Source organism: Lissotriton vulgaris, chromosome 1_2, assembly GCF_964263255.1.
Source record: "Lissotriton vulgaris chromosome 1_2, aLisVul1.2, whole genome shotgun sequence".
Classification (NCBI taxonomy): domain Eukaryota; kingdom Metazoa; phylum Chordata; class Amphibia; order Caudata; family Salamandridae; genus Lissotriton; species Lissotriton vulgaris.
This window is the reverse complement of record NC_141686.1, coordinates 325675575-325700284: the sequence shown is the minus strand read 5'-3', so window position 1 is coordinate 325700284 and position 24710 is coordinate 325675575. Positions and strand designations below refer to the sequence as shown.

The window sequence follows — 24710 nt, the reverse complement described above, 5'->3', positions numbered from 1 at the left end:
TGGTTCATGTATCTGTTCTGAAACATTTAAGAATATCTACCGCAAAAGTCTGCACATTGGTGAAGGCAAAGAGATCACTGGAAAGACAACATTGCATATAAAGAAAGACGGCGTCTCATTGAGGCTAACGGAGGCATACACACATGTGTTGCATCTGTGCCCCAGTCCCTGTGATGGACTTTCAAGTGTGGGGGCTCAGCGGCAGATCAGAGCAATCAGGAGCTAATGACAATCCTCTCAGGATGAGCAGGAGTATAGAAGCAGGCAGGTTATGTAGTTCATATTACAACATATATATCGGATGGTCTGACACACAAGTGTATCTAAAAAAAGGGGGTCATCCCCATGATGATCAAGGAGGGATGCCCATCAGTCACCACACGGAACCGCCCTTCATCATTTGGGATTCCACCAAGACCACTACTGGGATAGCCAATCCACTATCACGGTCGGGGGTCCTGGTGTAGGAAGGAGCTCCACCGCCGATCAGTGAGGTCTAACTAAGGTCTTGCTTCTCAAGTTCTGAGGATAAAAATATCAAAACTTGGGGACTGATGTTGCAGTGCTCAAAAAGTGTGAATGTAAGAAAAAAATAGTGAATGTAAAATAGGATAGGGGGGTACTTATAACTTTATTCCGGTGTTACCCAACCTTCCAATGTTAAAAAGTAGTTGTTATTGACAGTCAAAAATATAGAGACCGTCTGGATGTTCTATGTGATCGACATGTTTCAGCAAACTAAAGACATATTCGTCGTTGCTTTCTTCAGAACCATATTAACTAATAGCTACTGCAAATTAAGTGATAGTGAATACAATTGAATAAACTGGTTGAAAGTATGTGATATTCTAGAGCGGAGGTGCGATTTGTTGTCCAAGTTGCCCCCAGTAGTACCAGAAAGATTGTGCTACAGTCCCAGCTTCCACAATCGTCCAAACTGAGCGTAGGGTTGTGTGTGTGTGTGTATGTGTTGGGGGTTGTAGGAGAACATAAAATGATATTCAGAAATTTCTGCCTTAAGTATTCGCAACTCCGGACAAGGCTGATGCATAAGGTGTGGATGGCCATTTCGAAAAGTGGGGCGGAGTCTTCCCACCTCTGGCAGCTCATCTTGGCAGACCCCACAATAAGCGCTTACTAACTGCTGAATAGCGAAAGAACTTAGAAGTGTTCATACACTCTCTTAGAAGGATGCCATTAATGAATTATGCAATTGTGCTGCCGCTGCGTTAAATATGGATCCGCCGCATATGCCACATAATCCATCATCTGCTGCATAACCTGCAGATATAACAACAAAAATATTGTTTTTAGCTCTATTGGTTCAAAAGTAACTAAAAATGCAGCAACGTGTTGCTGCATGTGGAAGGCTTTTTGCAAAGCTTGACTGATCACCTTTATTTTGCTTATTGCTATGTTTCGTTGCTAAACTAGTACAAATGAGTTGCAGCCTACGCATGGACTGTTTTAGCAAGTGCAAAAATGACAAAATAATGAAGTAATACTATCAAAAAATGTGCAACTTTATGCTGCATTATTTGCCTTTTCTTGACACATGATTTAGTCAACCCTGCCGCATAATTTGGCTGCATAATTCCAGTGGGTTGGAGCATGACCTAAAAGCTAAACACAGATCTCACCAGCAGATACTCTGTGATCAGCCTTTCTATTATTGTAGCATATGAATGCAAGTTACATAGATGTGCATGCGACAGGCACTATGCTCACTGAGCTATCTTGCAGGGGTGAATTTGTAACCCGTACGCTACACAAAGATATCTGAAGAAGCTTAATTCTCTTCTCTAGGGTGAGCTATTTCATATGATTGGAACCTGTAATCTGCAGGTTCACACAGTTTAAACAGTGCACTCTCTTTCTGCATACAATGCAAAACAACTCCCACCGTGAATTGCGTTGCAAGCCTTTGTAAAATCATTCAGCACAAGTTCTATTTTACTATTATAAGCTTTGCTAAGACGGTTGGTATGCTTGAAAAGTACTCATCAGATTTTGTATTTACAAGTTTGGAAACATTTCAAATAAAAACAAAATGTTAGTGCTCATGAAGTAATCAACAAACCATTTTCAAGTCATCCTCAGGTCATCAGGAATAATCCCATCTTGTGACGTAATCAGATACTCATCCTCAACTCATCAAGAACAGTCTTGTTTTAAGTAATCAGGTACTCATTTTCGAGTCATCTGCAAGTCATCAAGCCCAGGTTTCAAAGCTTTGCTGATGACTTCAAGAGGTTGATGACGCGAAAATGACTTCTAAGGTAGTTGGATGATTATCCAATGGCTTCTAAAGTAATCCTGTTCTACCTGGCGTTTTGCTTGTTAGAAAGTGTCACTCAGTCGTTGAATGTCACTCATAATTACTCTGAAATTATGAAAATGTCACACATAAGCAATCTGAAACCTTGGCAGCTATGGGCGGATGTTGTCTGCTCCTCTCTGACATGTCTGTTTTTCTTTCCTCAGAATGCTCTGGTCGGAAGGATATAAAGGCGGACGTGGTGCTTTTAGTCCATTCTTCTCTCATTGTACTGCTTAGCAGTTTTCCTTTCACAAGGCCCTTCTTGGAGGAGCTGTTGAGAAGCTTCCACGTGTCCCGGGACTCGGTGCAGTTCTGCCTGGTCACGTTCAGCTCTGATGCCCGGATAGAGGTCCCCTTCAGCGACTCCCTCAACGTCAGTGTCCTGTTTGACTCTCTGCGGCCCTTGCGATGGATGGGCGATCCTGCTCATACTAGGCGCGCCCTCTCCTTCGTCAGACGGGAGGTGCTGGTCGAGAGCGGGGGGGCCAGAGCCCACGTGCCCAGGGTCCTGGTCCTCATCCCAGGTCTAGGGTCAGTGGATGATGTCACAGGTCCGGCCCTGGAGCTCCGGGGTGCGGGGGTGGAGGTCTTTGCTGTCGGTGTGTGGGATCATGTGAGCCGCCCTGAGCTGGAGGCCATCGCCAGCCCCCCGGCTGCGACCCACGTGTTCACAAGGGACGACTTTGAAGAGCTTCATCAAATCCTGCCGGAGCTGACAGAGTCCATCTGCCTCAGGGTCCAGTACAAACTGGAAACTAGAAAACACAACCTGTGGGTATAAAACAGAGGCACGCACCCTTCTTTTAAGGGACACAAGGTGGGGGTCCAGGTAGAGCTCTGTAGTTTAGAATAAAAGCGATAGAACACACTTCACAGCTGATATTTACCTTTTCATGACGAGGCGCAGGGAGAAGGGTCAATCACAAGAACCTCCCTTGGGTGTCCTTCACTTTCTCCACCGCCGGAAATCCCGCCCTTGGACTTCCGGCAGTGGGGAAAGGAGGCACAGGGTGGTGCCTGAAGGAATAATGGAAGGCAGTTGTCTCTCACTTCCTCGCATTTAAAAAGCAGTGTGCATGTGTTTTAAAAGGGATCTTAGCACCTTTTTCAAATTTCAGGGTTTGTAGAACACTAAGGGCCTCATTTATGAAAAGTGACGCATCGCTGCGCCCAAGGAGTTACAGATACGTCAGTATTTCTGACGTATCTGTGTGGCACAAAAGTGATGCATTGCTGGAGTGTGTCACAAAAGAGATGCAACTCCAGCAATGTGTCCTTTCACATGGGGCAAGCCCCATGTGAAATGGCCTGCGTCAGTCTTACGCCTGCTGTGAGGCAGGCATAAGATTTGGACGCATTTGATTTGAGTCCTAGAAGTGGCACTGTGAAATCTTATAGTGCGTCACTTCCATGACCATTTCTTGCGTCAATACGCCCGCCTTGCATACATTATACCTGTCGCAGGTATAATGTGGCGCAGGGGTTTACAAAGTGACGCATCTACCTAGATGCATCACTTTGTGAATATGGTGCAACAAGGCGCATTTTTTTACGCCACTGGTGCAGCACAAAAATTGACGCACCGGCGGCGTAAAAGTGACGCACAGGCTCATAAATGAGGCCCTAAAGGTTTAGGATGTCTGGAGAAAGTTGGTGGGAAATCTTACCCCAAGAGCACATTTAGCGAGCGTGAGTGGCTGTTTGCACTGCTATTCGTGTTCTGTTGCATTTCGCAATATTTCTTGAGGCAAAATGCAGCCTCTCGTTCATTTTGGACGCAAGGGGCATTTTACTCTAAGAAAATAGCACTAAATGAAGAATTACTTTTCTTGTGTCATTTTGCATAATCCTGTGGAATCTTTTAGGTAATTGTGTGACTTCACAGCACTGAGATACACAAGTTATGCCCACCCCTAATGTCAGCACCGAGAATACAAAATGAAACTTAGTCAGAACAACCTAACTTGGCACCCTACCTGTGACCCCTAATAGTGATTGTCCAATCCGAAACCAGAATCTTCTGACTCATCAACTGCATCTCCTGATTGGTGCTCCTTGTTGTTTACCAGCAGATAATGCCCCCTCCTTACTCCACCCACTGAGAAATTGAAATAGAATAAAATGACCCCATTTAGGATTTTAAGTGTCTTTGTAAAAATGGGCCTATCTGGCGGCCAAACACTTTTACCACCCTGTTATGTCTTGTTTCCTGATTGGTCGCGTATTCTACTTCTTTGTAATTTACCTTTGAGTTTACCACTCCCATTTTTGTACTCCTGCCATTTTATATTGTTTTGCAATCCACCTATATTTCTGCTGTGTTGCATTTCAGTGTTTATTTCAAAATATTGGCCAGCCGAAGGGTGTTTAATAAAGAATTAAGCAAAACCTACAAGTGTCCATGTTTAATATGAATTGGAAATACCTATCGTTATTTGCATGTATTGAAAGTTCTGGTGCATCGCGTGCTTCTTCTTTACATGGTTTCGTCACTTCACAGTGAGCGGGAAACTGGCTCAAGATGTCCAGGTTTTCTTTGGTACAACTCTTTCAGACTCGGATCATCCATGGGATTGTGGGCATTGGTCATGCAACATCTAACCTGGGCTCCTATAGGAATTCTATAACGCATATTAGCAAGCCCATTATCGCTGTTTTAGTGGCAGTTTTCTGCTGCTAAAACTGCAATAATTTTAACCAGGTTCCTTGCTAATATGCCCCAGAGTTCTACCTGTTGTCATCACAAACATTACATCGGCCAGTTCCATCAAGGCCAGACTGGGGAACAAGAAGCAGTCATAGCGAAAATCCTGAAACCAGCCTGCCCCCTTGATCTCTCTCTCTCTCTGTCTGTCTGCAGCTATCCACGCTCCCTCTCCTCTCTCACTGAACCCATTCCCCCTCCTCCCCCCTCTCCCTTCATCTCTCACTCTGTCTAATTGTCCTAACCTATCCAAACTCACTCTTCTCTCTCTCTGATCTCTTTCTCTCTACCTACCCACACTCCCTTCAACTCTCACTCTGTCTGTCGGTTTGCACCTGTCCATTATCTCTCTCCTCTCTCGTCTCACTCTTTGATCTCATTCTCTCTGTCTCCCTCCCTTCCCCCCTGCTCCCTTCATCTCTCACTCTGTCTGTTTGCCGATGTCCATTATCTCTCTCCTCTCTCGTCTCTCTCCCTTCACCCCTGCTCCCTTCATCTCTCACGCTCTGTCTTTCTATCTTTTTCTGCCTTTCTCACTCTCTTGTCTAGAGTCAAAGTTTGATGAAGAAATATAAGTCCTAGTCCCTAAAAATGAATGGTGGTGCCCACTATCTGTAAACACCTGCACAAATTAACCACCACAGATCCTCCACTGTCTATAACAGGAATAAGATGGTTTGCATGCTCTGCTGTCTGCTGCAGGAGCCATATCCTTGGGAGGGACTATTGTGTTTTACAAGTCAGCCAATGAGTGTGCACCTGATCATAACATGGCCGCTGTAAGTGCACCCTTCTTTAACCTGATGCAGCAGTCATAGCTTTGACTTCCAGATCCCGAGGCCCTGTTAGATGTGAGCAGCACAAGGGGCGCTTTGAGAACTGTATGTGTGCATGAGAGCCATGCAGGAGAGCCATGCAGGAGAGCCATGCAGGAGAGTCATGCCAGAGAGGCATGCAGGAGAGTCATGCAGGAGAGTCATACATGAGAGTCATGCATGTAGGAGGACCATGCAGGAGAGTCATGCATGAGAGTCATGAAGGAGAGTCATACATGAAAGTCACACAGGAGAGTCATGCAGGAGAGTCATACATGAGAGTCATGCATGTAGGAGGACCATGCAGGAGAGTCATGCATGAGAGTCATGAAGGAGAGTCATACATGAGAGTTATACAGGAGAGTCATGCAGGGGAGTCATACAGGAGAGTCATGCAGGAGCGTCATGCAGCAGAGCCATGCAGGAGAGTCATGCAGGAGAATAATGCAGGACAACCTCGCCAACCTCGGACTCAAGCAACTGGTGAACACCCCCACCCACTACGCCGGCCACACGCTTGACCCCGTCTTCTCCTCCAGCAAGCACATCTCCTTCAGCCACTCCACCGGACTACACTGGACAGACCACAGCTGCGTCCACTTCGACTTCAGGAGAACCACGACCCACCTCCACCCACAACAAGCTCCCCGCAGAAACTGGAGCAAGATCACCACCGACCAGCTCACCACTACCCTCAGCCAGAACCAGCCCACCAACGCGACGGACCCCGACGAGGCAGCCCGCAACCTCACACTGTGGCTCACCAACTGCGCCGACGAACTCGCACCACTGAAAGACCCCCCCCCCTGCAGACCCAGCAGCATGAAAGCCTCATGGTTCACCACCGACCTCAAAAACTCCAAGAAAACCTGCCGCACCCTCGAGAAAGCCTGGCGCCACGACCAGACAACACAACACATGGCCGCCCTTAAGAACGCTACCCGCAAACACCATCAGCTGATCCGCTCCACCAAGAAGACAGCATTCAAAGAAAGACTGGACAACAACACCCACAACAGCAAGGAGCTGTTCAGCATCGTCAAAGAGCTCTCCAATCCCAGCGCCTGCAAAACCAACATCACTCCCTCGCAAGACCTCTGCGACGCTCTCGCATCGTTCTTCCACGGCAAGACATTCACAACAGCTTTGACGCACATACCACGAACCCGACCACCAAACCAGCACCCCCAACCACCACTCTCTGCACCCAGACCCCAGTCAACACCGAAGACACCACCCGCCTGATGAACACCATCCACTCCGGATCCCCCTCCGACCCCTGCCCTCACCACATCTTCAACAAAGCCGACTGCATCATCGCACCCCAACTCCGGAACATCATCAACAGCTCCTTCGCATCCGCTACCTTCCCGGAGAGCTGGAAACATGCCGAGCTGAGCGCCCTCCTCAAGAACCCCACCGCGGACCCCACGGACCTGAAGAACTTCCGCCCCATCTCGCTCCTCCCCTTTTCAGCCAAAGTCATCGAGAAGGCCGTCAACAGACAACTCCCCGCCTTCCTCGAGACCAAAGGTTCCCTCGACCCCTCACAGTCCGGCTTCCGAGCAAACCACAGCACCGAGACTGCCCTCATCGCAGCCACCGACGACATCAGGTCCCTGCTCGACAACGGAGAAACGGCTGCACTCATCCTCCTTGACCTCTCAGCAGCCTTCGACACCGTCTGCCACCGCACCCTGATACAGCGCCTCAGCAACACAGGAATCCAAGGAACGGCCCTGGAGAGGATCATCTCATTCCTCGCCAGAAGAACCCAGAGAGTCCGCCTCCCCCCGTTCAGATCCGCGGCCACCAAAGTCATCTGTGGCGTCCCGCAAGGATCCTCACTCAGCCCTACCCTCTTCAACGTCTACATGAGCCCGCTTGCAGCCATCGCCCGCCAACACAACCTCAACATCATCTCCTACGCCGATGACACCCAGCTGATCCTCTCCCTCACCAACAACCCCACCACCGCCAAAGCCAACCTCCAGGAAGGAATGAGAGACGTCGCAGAATGGATGAAGATCAACCGTCTGAAACTGAACTCAGACAAGACGGAAGTCCTCATCCTCGGACCATCCCCCTCCATGTGGGACGACTCCTGGTGGCCCCCGGTCCTGGGCAGCGCACCCAAACCAACGGACCACGCATGCAACCTGGGCTTCATGCTGGACTCCTCACTCACGATGACCTAGCAAGTGAACGCAGTCTCATCATCCTACTTCAACACCCTGCGCATGCTCCGAAAGATCTTCCGATGGATCCCCACAGAAACCAGGAAGACGGTCACCCAGGCCCTCGTCACCAGCCGCCTGGACTACGGGAACACCCTCTACGCAGGAACCACAGCCAAACTCCAGAAAGACTCCAGCAAATTCAGAACGCCTCAGCATGACTCATCCTGGACATCCCTCGCCGCAGCCACATCTCTGCCCACCTGAAAGACCTGCACTGGCTCCCCGTCAACAAGAGGATTACGTTCAGACTCCTCACCCATGCACACAAGGCTCTCCACGACATGGGCCCGAAGTACCTCAACAGCCGCCTCTCTTTCTACACACCCACCCGCCAGCTCTCATCCGCCAGCCTCGCCCTTGCCTCCGTCCCACGAATTCGGAAATCCACCGTCGGTGGAAGATCCTTCTCCTACCTGGCAGTCAAGACATGGAACTTTCTCCCCACTCACCTACGGCTGACCCTGGATCACCTCTCCTTCAGGAAACAACTCAAATGTTAGATGTTAAATGTCGTATACTTGTAAAGCGCACAGCTGCCCAAGCAAAGGGGCGTCCTGGCACTGTATACCGCTGGGGAACCCATCCTGGCTTTCCCTGTGAGATGTTCTCACCTGGGCATCTCCAAGGCGAAGACAAGCATCCCCGGCGCTGATGGGGCCGTTAGTAGAGATTAAGCAAGCTATTGCCCAGAGTTGCTGAGTGGGACCCATGGTTGGAGTAGGCACTGAGACGAGAATTATCGAGTCCGCTGACCATGGCCCAAGACCCTGCCGCATCAGGAATCGAACCCTGGTCCTGGGCCGACCTCTGCTTCCAGGTCTGCCGCCTCTAACCAGTGAGCCACACCACTCCACTGTCATATGGTTACTGCGTTTCTATATATTGTGTTAAGTTAGCATGAGTTTATTAAATGTTTAAACTACATATTTTCCTTCGGCTTCAGTTTGCACACAACACCTAATTGTTATTGTAGCTTTCACCTAGACGAAAGATGTGATTTATTTGAGAATAATATGTTATTGCTCTGATATCAGTCGTGCTTGGTACAACTGTCTGCACACTGAGAACTGCACCCTCTAAGAATAACCTAACACAAGGTTGCTGAAAGCCTGATCCTCGCACTACATTAGACATAACACAAATAATGTTGCTGCCAACATTGGGCTCTACGCAGGTTTAAGATAGAGTTACAGGGAATGAATCAACACACTTGATGCTTCGCATGCAGAGAGCTGGTAGCTGTTGATGTGATCTACTCCTACTGAAATTTAGAGGTATGGGCCCGCCCTGCTAGAACCCAAATGAGACCTTCTTAGATATAATATAATATGCTAAATAGGGTGCGCGAAATATAGGTGATACAGATTTCTATAGATTTTGCATTATAATATGCTATCACCGTTCGCTTATTATGGACTAGTGACTATGCTGCTAACTCTGGTTTTTATACTATGTATGTTGATATTATATAAGATACTGCGTTTGAGAACTTTGCATTGAAAAATAAACATTTCAAACTTGCACGTGTGTTCTTTGCCTCCCAGTTTCGGTTAGTAATGATTATATAACGAAAGAGTGTTCATGTGTTCCACGATACCTGAGGTACCCTAAGTTCATGTTCTGGATTGTCTAAGTCATTGGGAAGTTATTACTACCGATGAGACACTGTAGCTAGCTTGGTAAGGGGATTTCTGAAACTAAGGTGAGTTTTGGGTCACCCTAACTCACCCAGGTTCTAGATCTCTGTGCACAGTTCTGTGGGAGAACGGAAACCCTGCTACATGGCGCCCATACGTTGTTGGCCTTATATCATGACACTCGAGTAGTATATCATTCAAACCTTAACCCCTTCATTCCCGTTACCGGAAAACGGCGGTGTCGGAAAAAACTACCTATTTTCGAAATAGGTCTTTTCAAGCTTGAATCTATCTAAAACGGTTTCTTTGAATTACTACCCAGTTGTGCTACAAAGTATTCTTTGTTTTTTCGAGTTCCTGTGCAACCATGGCGCAAGCCGTGGACATCCCGCAGCATCGTCGAATTGCGGTGCGGGACCACTTGCGGGCTTATAATGTCCCTGTGGAAGGCTTGGCTGTGGTTCTGGTGGTGAGTGCGGAACATGCTTACCCGTACGAACTGTTTTATTCGTGGGTGACATTTCCGGCGGTGGACGCTAATTCTGGAGTGTTCCATTCATACACTACTTCAGCTGTACCGGTTGCGTATGCTCCGTACAGGGCACTGGAAGTTCCTATTGATGCTTGGCAGCATGGAGTTTGTTTTGGTGGCGCCCTACCACACGCTTTAACCGCTCCGAGGTTAGGTCCTTTGTCCATTCCGGGCACACCTTGGCCCGCTTTGGCTGGATTCACTCCTCACCCTAATCGCGCCACTTGTAACGTGGCTGATCTGCGGCGGCTTCATGAAGTCGCAGTGGAAGTGATTAGAGCGCTTGTTCATTACACTAGCCGTAATGTTCAGGACATAGCCCCTAGGGGTGCGCAGCTTCGTGCAGAACAGGCTGGTTTGAAAATCAATCCTGTCATGGTGAATTCCGTGATGGGCAAAAAGCCCCAGGACAAGGATGATTTTCCGTTCTGGCTTGCTGAGAAATTCGGCCAGCTGGAAGCTGTGTTTCCCAGCACAAGTCCTGGTGATAAACACAGGATTCTTACACTAAGTTTACCGAAAGATTTGGCACCTGAACTTGTTGACTGTGAGACCTGGGGTAAGACTTTTGCAGCGGTCTATTCGAGGTGCTATGGTACCCCGTCTGTGACCAATCTGGGTGCGGTCCTTAAACGTGTTCAGGATAAACACGGACCGGAGTCGGCGGTTGAATTGGATATGCGCCTGTGTGGCACCTTTGATGTAGTTTGCGATCTGATCCTTGCGAATGTCAAGGGGGATGCAGTGAACTTTCAGGTAGCTAACGCATTGGCGTTAGTTCCCGAGGCCGAGAGACCACGTCGGTTTGCAAGGATTATTGTGGCTGCTTATAAAACGGTTGGTCGCAATGCGAAGGGGCTTAAAGCTTTTCCTGATAAGGAGAAAAAGCAGCCCCAGGGTCAGTCTTCGGATACTAGTGGTCAACCTAAGTCCAAAAAACAAAATTGGCCTAAAAAGCAGAATCAGGGTAAGCAACAACAACAACAAACACAGGTTTCTGCTCCTGCGTCTCCGTTGCCTGCGCAGTCAGATCGGGTTTATGATTTGCGTGATCGCGCGATGATTAAGTCACCTGAAAGGTTTCAGGCTTCTGACCAACGCTCTCCTCGTTCCTTTCAGGACTCATCAGCTCCGTCAACCGGTGGTGGAGGGGGCGGCAGGGGCCGGGGTGGCCAGCAAGGACGTGGTCAGCCCCGCCCGCGTAACGGTGGAGATCAGCAGGAAGGCGCTACGCCCAAGAGACCACAGTTTGCAACGAAGAAAGTCGCCGCACTGACAGCGCATCGTTATGCCCCAGATAGTGAGAACGCGGCTTCGGAATCTGACGTGGGCTCTGACCTTGCTGGACAGCGCAGCAGAGATTACCATAGTGAGAGAGGCCCTCTGTCCACTGTTGAAGGTGACAGCGACTGACACTTATGTTGTGATTGAGACTGCTGATACGCATGTTGCTCCCCTGAACGTCTTTTTGAAATTGTCCTGTTAATAGAAGGTGACATGCAGCGAACTGTAAAAGGGGTATTTTGGGAAAATCTCTCATCTACGTATGACATTTTGCTTTCGGAGGCTGACTGGCCCCCACCTTTTGTTCTCGCAGCTCCGCAAGGGGAGGAGGTGATCCTCCCCAGTTTCGCGCACACTGTATCGAGAGTGGAAGCGCTGCATTTTACAGAAGAGTGGGCTCTGGCGCTTGCGCCGGCTGTGTACCGCAATCAGTGTGGCTGGGATAAATTGTCTCCAAGCCACGAGATTCCGTTACGGTCTCAGCCGCAGCCTCAACCTCAATATCCCATACGGCGTGAAGCCAAAGCTTCAGTCGCGGCTATCCTTGAACAATTGGAATATCAAGGTGTAATTGAAACGTGTGTGTCACCGATGAATAACCCCCTTTTTACTGTAAACAAGCCGGACGGCTCATATCGTTTGGTTTTGGATTATAGGCATTTAAACTCGCATTGCCGTAACTGCGCAGTACAGAATACTCATGGCTCTGCTTTAGTGAATAGTCTTGAGCGTAAACGGTTCAAAACCACGCTTGACATTTCCAATGGTTTTTATGCCCATAGATTACATGGTCTAAGTTCCCAATGGACCAGTTTTACATGCGGCGGTGTGCAAAAAATGTTTCGGCGTCTCCCAATGGGCTATAAGAATAGTCCTGGGGTATTCTCCGCCCGCATTGTCTCTCTTCTTGAGGGCATCGACCTAGTTGCTTGTTCGTATGTGGATGACATTTATCTCACAGACGACGATCTTTGGGAGCATCTGTGTCGTGTAAATAGCATAATTTGTAACTTTGCAGACATAGGTTACAAGTTTAACTTTGCAAAGTCGCACATAGCAGAGTACACAGTGTTGTTTCTCGGCTACGAGCTTAACAACGAGGGAAAGGGGTTGGCACCTCACTTCCTGGAGAAATGCGCACAGTTGCGCTCTCAGACAACACTGAAAAAATTACAAACTTTGCTGGGTTTTTTGAATTTCGGGAGAACTTACATTCCGGAATATGCCCAGCGTATCAAGTCTTTGTATGCTTTGATACAACCATCTTTCTCCAAATCATGCTGGCTGCCTGAGCATTCAGCCATTCTGCAATCTTTGCAGGCTGATTTGCTCGCTTCTGAATACTTACAGACTCGTGATAACCAGACCAACCTGGTGATAAGAATTATCCCTGGGGCGGTGGGTTTCACATACATGACTTTTAATGAGGGAGATACAGTACCTATTGCTTACAAGTCACACTTGTACACCGGCTGAATTGCGTTTTTCCACTGTGGAGAAAGTTTTAACTGCTGTACAGATGGCAATTCTTAAAGAACGTGCCCTGTCACAAGGAAAACGCATGTTGGTTGTTACCCCGTGTCCTGCCTTGGAGGCAGTTACGAAAGCCAGTGTACCTAATTCCAAAGCTTTGCACCCTAGGTGGATTCAGTGGGCTGCATCCTTGACATCCCAGGATGTCATGTTTATTTTTGACGCCACTTTACGGTCGCAGGAGTACTTACAGTATGAATTTGTTCATCCTGCTCCGTTAGCAATGCGGCAGTTGGAGGATTTCCATTGCATCATTTACACTGATGGTTCGGCGCAGGTTGCGCATGGCTCTAAACATGCCTACGATTCCGCTTGCGCCATTGTGGTCGGTGCCATGGTGAACGATGAGTTCAAGTCCAGTGTCGTGCACACGCAGACGCTTGGGGACTGCACCGCACAATTAGCAGAGCTTCGTGCTCTGATGCTTGCATTGGAGTACGCAGATCCTAGTGTGACGACTTTGATCGTAAGTGATTCTTACTACTGTGTCCAGTCTTACAATGAGAACTTGTTCTTTTGGATTCAGAATGAATTTCGTGATTCCAAAGGTAGCAAAATAAAACATAAAATGATCTGGGTCCGAGTGGCGGAACTTAAAGAGAAGTTACCACTCGTGTTTGTGATTCATACTCTTGGCCATCAGCGCGTGGGGGTCCACGCTGTTGGTAATTCGCTTGCTGATGAAGCAGCGAAGTCAGTGGTATCGAAATACTTAGTTGCAGCAGTCACGAGGTCCAAAAGCAAAATAGATGATGACATCTTGGCAGCTGTTGCTGCAACCGAGAAGGGAGGTAAATATCCTGCGGGGTTCCCTTCTAAATACACATGCCACTTAAGTCCCGATAAGGTTCCTTATGTGGAAATTCCTGAGGTTGGCGAACGTCTAGTTCCCAACTCGGATCACAGAGCTGCTTTGATTACAGCGGCTCATGAAGGTGTGGCGTCTGCGCATGCGGGCGTCTCAGCCACTGTAACTCAGCTACAACAGAGATTCTGGTGGCGGGGACTGTACAAACAGACGCGCGATTATGTCCTTCAATGTGACATTTGCCAGCAGATTAAACCTTCAACTGCTGCGAGTCCGCCTCAGACACAGTTGTACATCTCAAATAAACCGCTTGGTTGCGTTTATTTGGGTCACTGCGGTCCATTTTCTTCTGATACTGCATACAAGTACATCTTAGTAGCAGTTGATTCATGCACACGCTTTGTGTGGGTATGGCCACATCGGAGCGCTGATTCACGGACTGTCATCAAAGATTTGCGTGTCTTTATAGGGATTTTTGCCTGTGGTACCTTCAATTCGGATCAGGGTCCAGCTTTCGCCTCTAAGGTGTATAAGGATGCTATGGTTTCGTTGGGGGTCCAAGTCAAGTTTTCAAGTCCGTGCAGACCCGAGGGTAATAGTGTAGTGGAACGAATGAACCGGGACTTAAAGCAATCTTTGACAGCCCGAGTTATAGGCACTGGCAGAAACTGGTTAGCCCACCTAAATGGCGTGCAGCGTGCGCTTAATAATCTCCCTAGAAGGTCTCTGGGTGGGCGGACCCCCTTCGAAATGCTCTTTGGTATCAAGATGTACGTCCCTGACCTCGATGGTTTAGACTGCAAGTCCCAGGCCTCGGCCTTTGACGTAGATGAACATTGTAATGTTTTACAGGATCTACAAAAGACCAGAGACAGCCTAGCAAAGGAACATTTGCCCTCCACTTCGGATGATGCGTTGCATATCCCGGTAGTTGGCTGGCTACCCCAAGTTGGAGAACTGGTTCGAGAGAAGATCGACAACAAGAAAGAGTTTGGTCCCTCATATCGAGCACCGGTTCGAGTTCTTGGAGTGAAGGGCACAAGAACAGTCATTTTACCACCACTTCCAGGTCGTAAGGAAAACAGATTTATTTCTATTGACAATGTCAAGACACACAGGGTGGCCGATTCTTCACAGCATGACACCGGCTGTATCCTGTCCTTCCATGGTGAGGCACTCTGTGCTGGCAATAACTTCTGGTGCAGAACAGGAGGTGTGCCTTGAGATGCCTGCCCTATCCAGTCCTTTATTAAATACTATTCCTGTTACTAACATTGATGAGCTGAACTACACCTATCCTGCTGATTTATCGATGCCTGATTTACAGACCCGTTTGGCCGACCAGTCCAGATTCTCTTTTAACTCTGTTTCGGAACTTTCAAAGAAACCCTCAACTATTACGAAATATGCCACGTTGTTTAAAAAACATTTTTTAATTCCCCCTTGGACATACGTTTGGTTGATCCTATTTTCATTTTACCTTTTTATGTCAATTGGTTTTGTGTTTTATTTTTTCCGCCTGATCGATGGTCACTACGTTAAAGAAAGAACAGGGATTCGGTACCTAAATGGAACATTGGCCCCTCGTTCCTCTTCACATTCAGCACACAGACTGAAACGAAACTTGAATACAGTCAACATTACTGCTTGGCCTGTCCTTGATTGGATGGTGTGGGATGCCGTTAGATTTCAAATACATGGGCCCACTGAAGTGATTAATGTTCCGAATGTGCTTAGAGTAAACATGGGAGATGTGATTAAACAAAATATACGTTCTGATGATTGGGATATTCAGGCCATAGAAGCATTATTCTCTGATTTGAAATACTATGCTGCCTTCGATGCTGAGGATCTGTATTTAGATTCTATTAATTATGGTGTTTTGTTTTGTTTTCAACATTATGGTAATCATTTTTTGCATAAAACAAATTCCAGGAGGGTTACTGTAAATTATACACAATGGGAACATTGCCCTGCTCCATTAGGAGGCAGCCCAATACGTTTCTGAAAAAATACACTTATTTCACAGATTTTAATCAATCAAATCCTGAGTCATTTTATTTCAAAATGACACAAAAGTCCATGTCCAAAGTTAGACTTACCGATACAAAATTGCTGTATTCGAAGTCCTTTCTAGACAGGTTGGCTGTAGATGGCTACGAGTTTTGGAAAGGAACAATTGACCTTAAATCGGGATGGGGTACCAAAGATTGGCAGGTACAAGGCACTGAGGCTTTGCACCGTGCATGTCTCATCCCGAATCACATGTTGTTTCTAAATTCATCCATTTTCCAAACAACATGCTTTGGATTGGCTACTTCAAAAAAAATTAAATACACCAACCATCCCAGATTTAGAGGAATATTCAGGTTGGGGTAATTATACTGAATTGTCCATTCATGAGTTGCAAGCTCTATTGCACAATTCATCCTTTAACGTTTCCAGTTTGGATTCCAAGGGTTGGCTGATGTGGCATAGGAGTGCTGATTCTTGCCAACGTCGTTTTCTGGGTTTGGCTGAAGGGTTCACAGAAGTCAGACCTGATCCCCGTTTTGAAGAAGATTATACTGTCACAACTTATTCTGTGGGGAAGCTGTGTCAGAATTGGTTACAACATTCCACATTAGCTGCAGTTAAACTACATCTGTCTCAATTAACTGAAAATGTGGATTTGAACGATTTTATAAAAGGCCTAGCTAAAGGTAGATCTAAACGATGGATTTATGCGATTTACAATGAAATTTGGAAAGTTTCTCAAATTGAGGCTGCTAAACGCCTAAGAGCAATTGATCAAGCAAATTTAGAAAAAGTGCTTGCAGTTGTCGATAACAGTATTAACACGCTTTCTTCCCGAATTTACACGTTGAACAATATTGTGTCTTCTGTTGTTGACATTGTACATGATAAAGTGTCCGTGTTGTATCATGGTCAAAATCAATTGCGCTCTGTAATGCAGTTTGCTTGGACACTACAGACTCTGAAGGCTGGTCGAGTGCCTTGGAGTTATATGAACGTCTCATCACTATTTGCCCCATTTAATTTGACTGAAAAACAGCGCATGCTTTCCATGCGAGATGCATCATTTTCTATGTTACACATTGAAAAATTAGAATCCTTGCCCTTTTCTGTGGCTGAGGTAACTGCTGCTACATGGCTTATCCATGGTATTATTACCTTACCTTTTGCTCTGTATAAATTTACAAATTGTATGAGATATATTGCTATAGGGCGATATGAACCATTAGGCAGTGCTTTCCTCCATGAGACATGGTCTTTACCATACACATACATATGTCTAAAGGAGGGGAATGAAGTGAATCTGAATGGTGAAGAATGTACACAGTCGCCTGACCGCTCACTAATATGCAGACACATCCAGTTGCATGGTTCTTGTAATCAGGACAAGCCTAATTTAGCCTGTATTTTGAAAGGGACACCGGTTCCTGCAATAGTTCCCACCTTCACTTTATTGTCTAACGGTAGTTATTTACTTTTGAATAACGAAATGTGTTGTGGGTTAATGGTCGGTATCGCCTATGTGGTTACTGTATCAGAACGTGTGGTGTGTTGCAAGAATGTGTTATATCCACCCACGCATGGGAATTCAGATGTTTCCATTTGGCCACGAATACCAACCTTGAGAGCCGAGTTCAATGGTTTGAGCCGAATAAGAGCCCTATTGTCTCAGAAAGAAGTGGCCCTGAGCTCGGCCCGCGAAACTTATGTCCTTCACATAGCTAACACACGCACAGAGGTGCAGGCACTTTTAAATACTGATTTGCCGTTTCATTTCTGCGAGCTGGTTCATCAAATCTTCAATGCCTCCTCCACAACCGGCCTAGCACATTTTTTTAAATTGGTTAGCAGTGATCTTGTGACTACGTTTGAAAAAGTATTTGGTATTATCCCTGCGTTCTTTCATTCTATATTCGCAAGCTTGTTTGGCGGATTCCCTGTTTTGCTGACTTTGGCTGCAGGCGTTCTGGTGATATTTTGCTTTATAAAACATGGATGCCCATCCTGCGCAAGGAAACGCTCAGCCCCTACTGATGCAGTTTCGCAACCGGATGCTTGATTACTATGGCTCCTTGCCGCTTGCGACCTTAAGCACGGCTTTTGGATTATCGGTCCGATTTTCCTATTTCACATGTGTCCAGCCTGTGTTTCATTGCCTGAGCTGTGATTTCGACTAGGCCATTGATTTGTGTCTCTGCTTACCGACTTCTCCTGACGTCGATTTTGATCAGCTAATGAGCCCCGTAGTTGCTCACAAGTTGGTTTGTTCTGGCCAAAGGGTTATGGCCGTGGCAGCGATGCATGGACTAATGGGTCAGTGGGACATATCCGCAGCAGCGCATGACTTTCTGGCGCATAGCATTCTCGAGAACCCACTGAGTTGTCCTCTGATGTTGCTAGAGGATTCAGTGCTGGAGGAGCACGTCTGTTCTTTCCCATTGCTTAATTGGATGGCTGAACTGTTTTCGGATGATGACAGTGATTTCATGTTGGAAGCTGTAGCTACCTATTTTGCATATTCATTCAACCCATGAGTGACTTTGAAGACTTTCATTATTATGGCACGTGACTTTTTAGTAATTCTGAATGGTGCTTTTTTTATTACGAACATTCGACTTTCATTTGTTCTAGGCCTGTGTACTTGTAGTTGGCCTTAAGTTCGAATTTTTATATTTTTGTGTGGCCACTATAGGCATTCATACATTTTTTTTATTATTGAAAACATATATACATTTACATACATTTAGCTTGGCTCAATACTGTTGAACTCTGCTTTCATGTTTTGCCTCTCATATAGTATTGGCTTATATTTTCTTCCTTTTTTAACCGTCCTCGGATCATTGGGGGGGTGTCATATGGTTACTGCGTTTCTATATATTGTGTTAAGTTAGCATGAGTTTATTAAATGTTTAAACTACATATTTTCCTTCGGCTTCAGTTTGCACACGACACCTAATTGTTATTGTAGCTTTCAACCTAGACGAAAGATGTGATTTATTTGAGAATAATATGTTATTGCTCTGATATCAGTCGTGCTTGGTACAACTGTCTGCACACTGAGAACTGCACCCTCTAAGAATAACCTAACACAAGGTTGCTGAAAGCCTGATCCTCGCACTACATTAGACATAACACAAATAATGTTGCTGCCAACATTGGGCTCTACGCGGGTTTAAGATAGAGTTACAGGGAATGAATCAACACACTTGATGCTTCGCATGCAGAGAGCTGGTAGCTGTTGATGTGATCTACTCCTACTGAAATTTAGAGGTATGGGCCCGCCCTGCTAGAACCCAAATGAGACCTTCTTAGATATAATATAATATGCTAAATAGGGTGCGCGAAATATAGGTGATACAGATTTCTATAGATTTTGCATTATAATATGCTATCACCGTTCGCTTATTATGGACTAGTGACTATGCTGCTAACTCTGGTTTTTATACTATGTATGTTGATATTATATAAGATACTGCGTTTGAGAACTTTGCATTGAAAAATAAACATTTCAAACCTGCATGTGTGTTCTTTGCCTCCCAGTTTCGGTTAGTAATGATTATATAACGAAAGAGTGTTCATGTGTTCCACGATACCTGAGGTACCCTAAGTTCATGTTCTGGATTTTCTAAGTCATTGGGAAGTTATTACTACCGATGAGACACTGTAGCTAGCTTGGTAAGGGGATTTCTGAAACTAAGGTGAGTTTTGGGTCACCCTAACTCACCCAGGTTCTAGATCTCTGTGCACAGTTCTGTGGGAGAACGGAAACCCTGCTACACCACAAGACCTGGCTGTTCGAGCAGTAGAGACTCCCCCCCACCTCCCCTCAGTGCCTTGAGACCCTTACGGGTGAGTAGCGCGCTATACACATTTCTGTGATTGATTGATTGATTGATGGAGAGTCATACATGAGAGCCATGCATGCAGGAGGGCCATGCATGAGAGTCATGCAGGAGAGTCATGCAGGCAAGTCATGCAAGCAGGAAAGTCATGCAGGAGAGTTATGCAGGAGAGCCACACAGAAGAGGCATGCAGGCAAGTCATGCATGCAGGAGGCCATGCAGGAGAGCCATGTAGGAGAGTCATGCAGGACAGTCATGCAGGAGAGTCTTCCTGGAGGGCCATACAGGAGTCTTTCAGGAGAGTCATGCAGGAGAGCTATGCAGGAGAGTCATGTATGACAGTCTTACAGGAGAGCCATACAGGAGAGTCATGTATGCAGGAGGGCCAGGTGGGAGAGTCATGTATGCAGAAGAGCCATGCAGGCAAGTCATCCAGCCTGGTTTCTGCTTCCTCTAACCGAGTGTCTGGGTCCTCTCCAGCTGCCAGCACAAATGGTGATTCCGAGCCTGAACTACCTGAGGTCACTCCGCAGATGGTGGACTTGTTTGGCTGATCTGGGCCTGGATGGTGGGGAGTGGCGCACTTGCAATGCAGCCCAGGTTTGACTTTTGGGGGGCCTGTCCTGTAAGAAGAGGGGAGATGGCACCATTTGATCACTATTATTGGGGCTCCCAGGGGGGTGTCATTGGCTCTTTCACACTGGGCAGGGGGAGTGCCGGGGGGGCTTTGGGTCCCATTGGGTTGGCGCATGTCTCACTACCCATTTTGGCAAGGTTGATGGTTCTTTTAGTTTGGATGGGGTCTAGTTTCAGGGAACCTATCCTGGGGTGTGGGAGTTGCTGGAGTTGGGGTGCAGGGGGGAAGGGTGAGACTAAGCATGTCGCCATGGGAGGTAGGACCCCCCCCCAAGCACCTTGAGACCCTCCAGGTAAGTAGTGCGCTCTATAAATGTCTTTGATTGATTGATTGATTGATTAGGAGGTACAGCATTTTCTTCGCCTTGTCATGGCTACCGCCGTAGGTATTAAATGTCTTTCTTGGAACATTAGGGGGATGCACACGATGACTCGTCGTCACAAAATACAAGCTTATCTTCGAAGACGTGGGGTGCAGATAGCATTGTTGCAGGAAACGCACTAAGATAAGCAGGAGGGACTGACGTTACAACGGAGTTGGCAGGGACAGGTGTTCTGTACCACATACTCGGCTTATGCACGGGGCTCGTTGATTTGGGTTAGTGAGGAAAATTAAATTTTTGGTCATGTTATGTTCCCTAGCGCGTACCCCACCGACTCCATGTACCAGCTTAAAGTGCATGTAACTTCCCTCCTGTGCCAGCTATGAAGACGCAAATACATTTGCGTCCAACGTTAACTTGTCCTCTTTCAGATCCACCATGAATGGATTATATAGTCCGTTCCTAAGTATGCTATGCCACCGTCTTTTTGTAGTACACTTTACATGTTTTCCTGCTCTAGCAGAGTAGGCCCTGAATTTCTGCCATCGAACCTCTTTTTGGCTCCTGACTCTGACAGCCTCTGCCCAGGCTACCTCTGTACCCGTGAACTCTGACTTACTTTCAGCGCGGCCCCTCGCGCTCAGCTCAGCCTGCTTTCTGCCAAGACTGACTATAACCTTCGAGTTATCTGTTCCGCTCCTCGAGAATGCATTCCTGCCTACTAGCTCCAGTAAACATCCTCCCCAGCTGCAGAGCCAAAGGGCCGACCTGTCTCAATGCAAGTAATTCATAGCCTCTGTTACCATGCTTCCATGGAAGGCCCCGTGCCCCACGCTTCACATGTAGACACTTAGGCGCTTATACACGCATCCACAGTTAGCATAGAATAGCTTCTGCCCTAGAGACCTTTCCGCCCAGATAGTATGGTTCCTAAACATCAGATATCAGATATGATAGAAGTACAAGTTGATCTGACATGCCAGACTTCTGTCTCTTTCCGTCAGTGTAAATGTCAAGTCCCCTGCACCCCTCCAATCACACGTCATGCAGCTGCGCGCGCATCCAAGTTTCCGATTTCTGCTGACATTGCAACAATTCTGTTAGCACCACCCCTTGGTGCCACCCACCTGCGTCACCTATCAGTGACGTTTCTAGCACACACCTCTGGTTCACGCCTAGTTCACGCCTCTTGATTACGTACTAGTACCACGTGTATACTGTTATCTTGTCTTCTCTCAGCTGTTACGCCTCTTACATTATTACTTATGATGTGAATTAAGTATATAAGCTATGTAATATCAATAAAGTTTGCTCTATCCCTTCTGACACCCCTGTGGTGGTCAGAACATGATATCCTGGTCACGACCATTCCTTTTTAAGGAATAAAACCCCTAAGAAACTCTAACACCACGGACTCTGTCTTTTTTCATTCCGATTGAGTTATTATTGATTAAGTACTTACCTGCATAGAAATTAAGAGAGTAAATTAATTATTTACGTCATTTTGGCGCCCGAATAGGGACCCCTCCCCCACCTCACGCGCCGGTTGGTGCGTTGCAAGCTCTGTCCCCTGCCATCAGTTAGAAGGAACCTACGCGTACTGGCAGGATTTCCTGCATCTCCCTCTGACCCAAGGAGGTGACGAAGACTGCGATCAGTGCCCAGACGAGGCGGTGAGGAGTGCGGAGGATCCCGACCAGAGCCTAGTCGAAAGAAGCAAGGTCCGAGGTGTCAAGAGGCCCACCAGGTTTCCGAAGTTTTCCGAGGTTTTCCGAGGTTTTCCGAAGTTTTCCGAAGTACCGAGTCGAGTCCAGTCGAGTTTTCCGAGGCCTTCTGTTTCCGTGCTTCCCGGTGAGTACCATTGCTGGGTCGTATCTAGACGGGTTTGGGTACGCAAGTCCGGTCTGCACTGTTTTTAGGCAGTGTATCTGTACTGTTTAGCAGTATATCTAGTATTCCGAATTTCTGCACTGTTACACCAGTGTATCTGTACTGTTGAGCAGTACATCCAGTATAGGGGGGTAGTCATCTATGTCTTCAATGTTCTTATGTGATTACTGTCGTGGTATGAATGTGACTGTTTAAATGTGTATTATTGTGTTTCTCGTATAAACTAGCTGTCAAGAGTATTAAGGAATAAGGATTGAGTATTCAGTAATAAGTAAGCAAAATGCCGTTTTTCAGCAAGTTAAAGCAGATAGGAACTAGGAAAGGGATACTGGAGGAAGAAATTCCTATTCCCCCTAGGGACACTCCAGGTAACTTTATGTATCACAAGCATGGCATAGATGCCATATTATATCTAGATTTATGGGCCGATTACACCAAGCACCTAGACGAAAGACACAGATGGCCTGTTACCGGAACATGGGATGCCGAGTGCATCATGAAGGTAGAAGAAGCATTATGGAAAAAGAAAGCTAGACAATCCCAGAAAGACGCCATAGAATTCTGGCGTAAGGAATCACATAAGCGTGCTGAGAAAGCACTCCGTAGGGAAGACAGACTTAAAGAATCAGAAAAGGCCCAAGAAAACGAATTAGTTATTGAAGGGATCCGAGTAAAAACAGAACAAATAGACCGTGCCCGAAACAATCTTGTGAACGGAATGTATCTCGCGGCCGAGGGCACATCTGAAGGCCTATCAGAAATACCGAAAAACTTACCGCCACCATTAGTTCCAACTAAAGTAATGCATAAAACTACTAAAGACATATTCTTAAATTCTTATCTAGAGGATGTAGCACCAGCTTACACCAATCTGCCTGTTCGTGCCCTGCCTACTGACAGGGATGGGGGTGGCACTACGCCCCCAGATCATGTTCCGCCAGTACCGCGACAGACCTCCCCTGTTCCGCCAGCTCCGCCACTTCCCGCACTCAAGATTGACCTACCGAAACAAGTCCTACCTGATCCTACTAAACGACAAATTCAAGTTCAGATCCAGACTCCGCAGAGAGATAATGCCCAAGCATCCGCCTCAGGAGGTGCGACTGCGGGTCCTCGGACCCCGCCATTAACACACAGATTCAATTTAAGGGACACGCAGAATCCTTTCACGTTCCAGTCTCCCCGTCTTGACGCATTAAAGGAAAACATGTCAGTTTGTAGATATGATCCAGTACCCGGAAAAAACGATCTAATGATATTGGCATCACTACGATTAAGATCTGCCACTGATATCTTGCTATGCTATGTAGGAATGAAGGAGCGTCTCGATAGAATATATGAGTTTATTCAGACAGGGAAAGACCCTGACAGTATCAAGGATGCCATGGATAAACAGAAAGTTGACATTCAAGCACAGATATTACGATTTTTCATAAATTGTCTAATAAGAGAACGAGACAGGCCCGAGACAGATCAAAGTGAATTAGATGGACTAACAAAGTGGGGTCAAAATATAGCCGAAGGAAAACATGATAAGGGGGCTTGCATAGCCAGTATGTACCAGAAAATAAGAAGGGCAGTGATAACGGCACATCAGAAAGGGAATGATAAAGCTTCCTCCGAGGAGGAAGAAGAACTTACAGAACAAGGAAGGACTACAGATACTATAGCGTATGTAGGTAAGGGAAACTACCTTAGGAAAGGCATCCGTCCGGAAAACAAGAGAGTTTTTCTCTCTGCTTTAACAAACCCGAATTCTTCTGAACATCAGTTCCAGGAAACTGATAAAAGGCTTCGAGACCGAATGGGGTACCATGTACTCAATTCTATGGATGAACAGGAACTAGCTCGGTCAGCCGTGTTATGGGCCGAAAACCCAGACATATATCATGATGATACGTTAGCACAGACATTCTTGAACCTTTCCCCAGAAGAGCAGAAAATAGCATGTGTATACATGATTCAGCACCTCCTCATCAAGTACAGAAACCACCATTCCGACCCAGGTCCCTTACACGAAACATTAGAAGCACTACTCATGGATAGATGGAGACGTTTCAACACCAAGTTAATACAAATAATTCTAGAACAACGACATAAATATACCACTTTTATAAGCTCTGAATATGT

General features: G+C 46.7%; 1 protein-coding gene across 1 annotated transcript in view; it reads left to right on the top strand.

The window, feature by feature from the left end:
• The window catches only part of LOC147736637 (collagen alpha-1(XII) chain-like), a 79895-nt gene extending 76794 nt beyond the window's left edge, over positions 1–3101 (top strand). The window contains exon 5 of the mRNA XM_086953794.1: positions 2485–3101. Within this exon, the coding sequence (XP_086809920.1) occupies positions 2485–3101 (617 nt within the window). The remainder of the gene's footprint in view (positions 1–2484) is intronic.
• The last annotated feature ends 21609 nt before the right edge of the window (positions 3102–24710 follow it).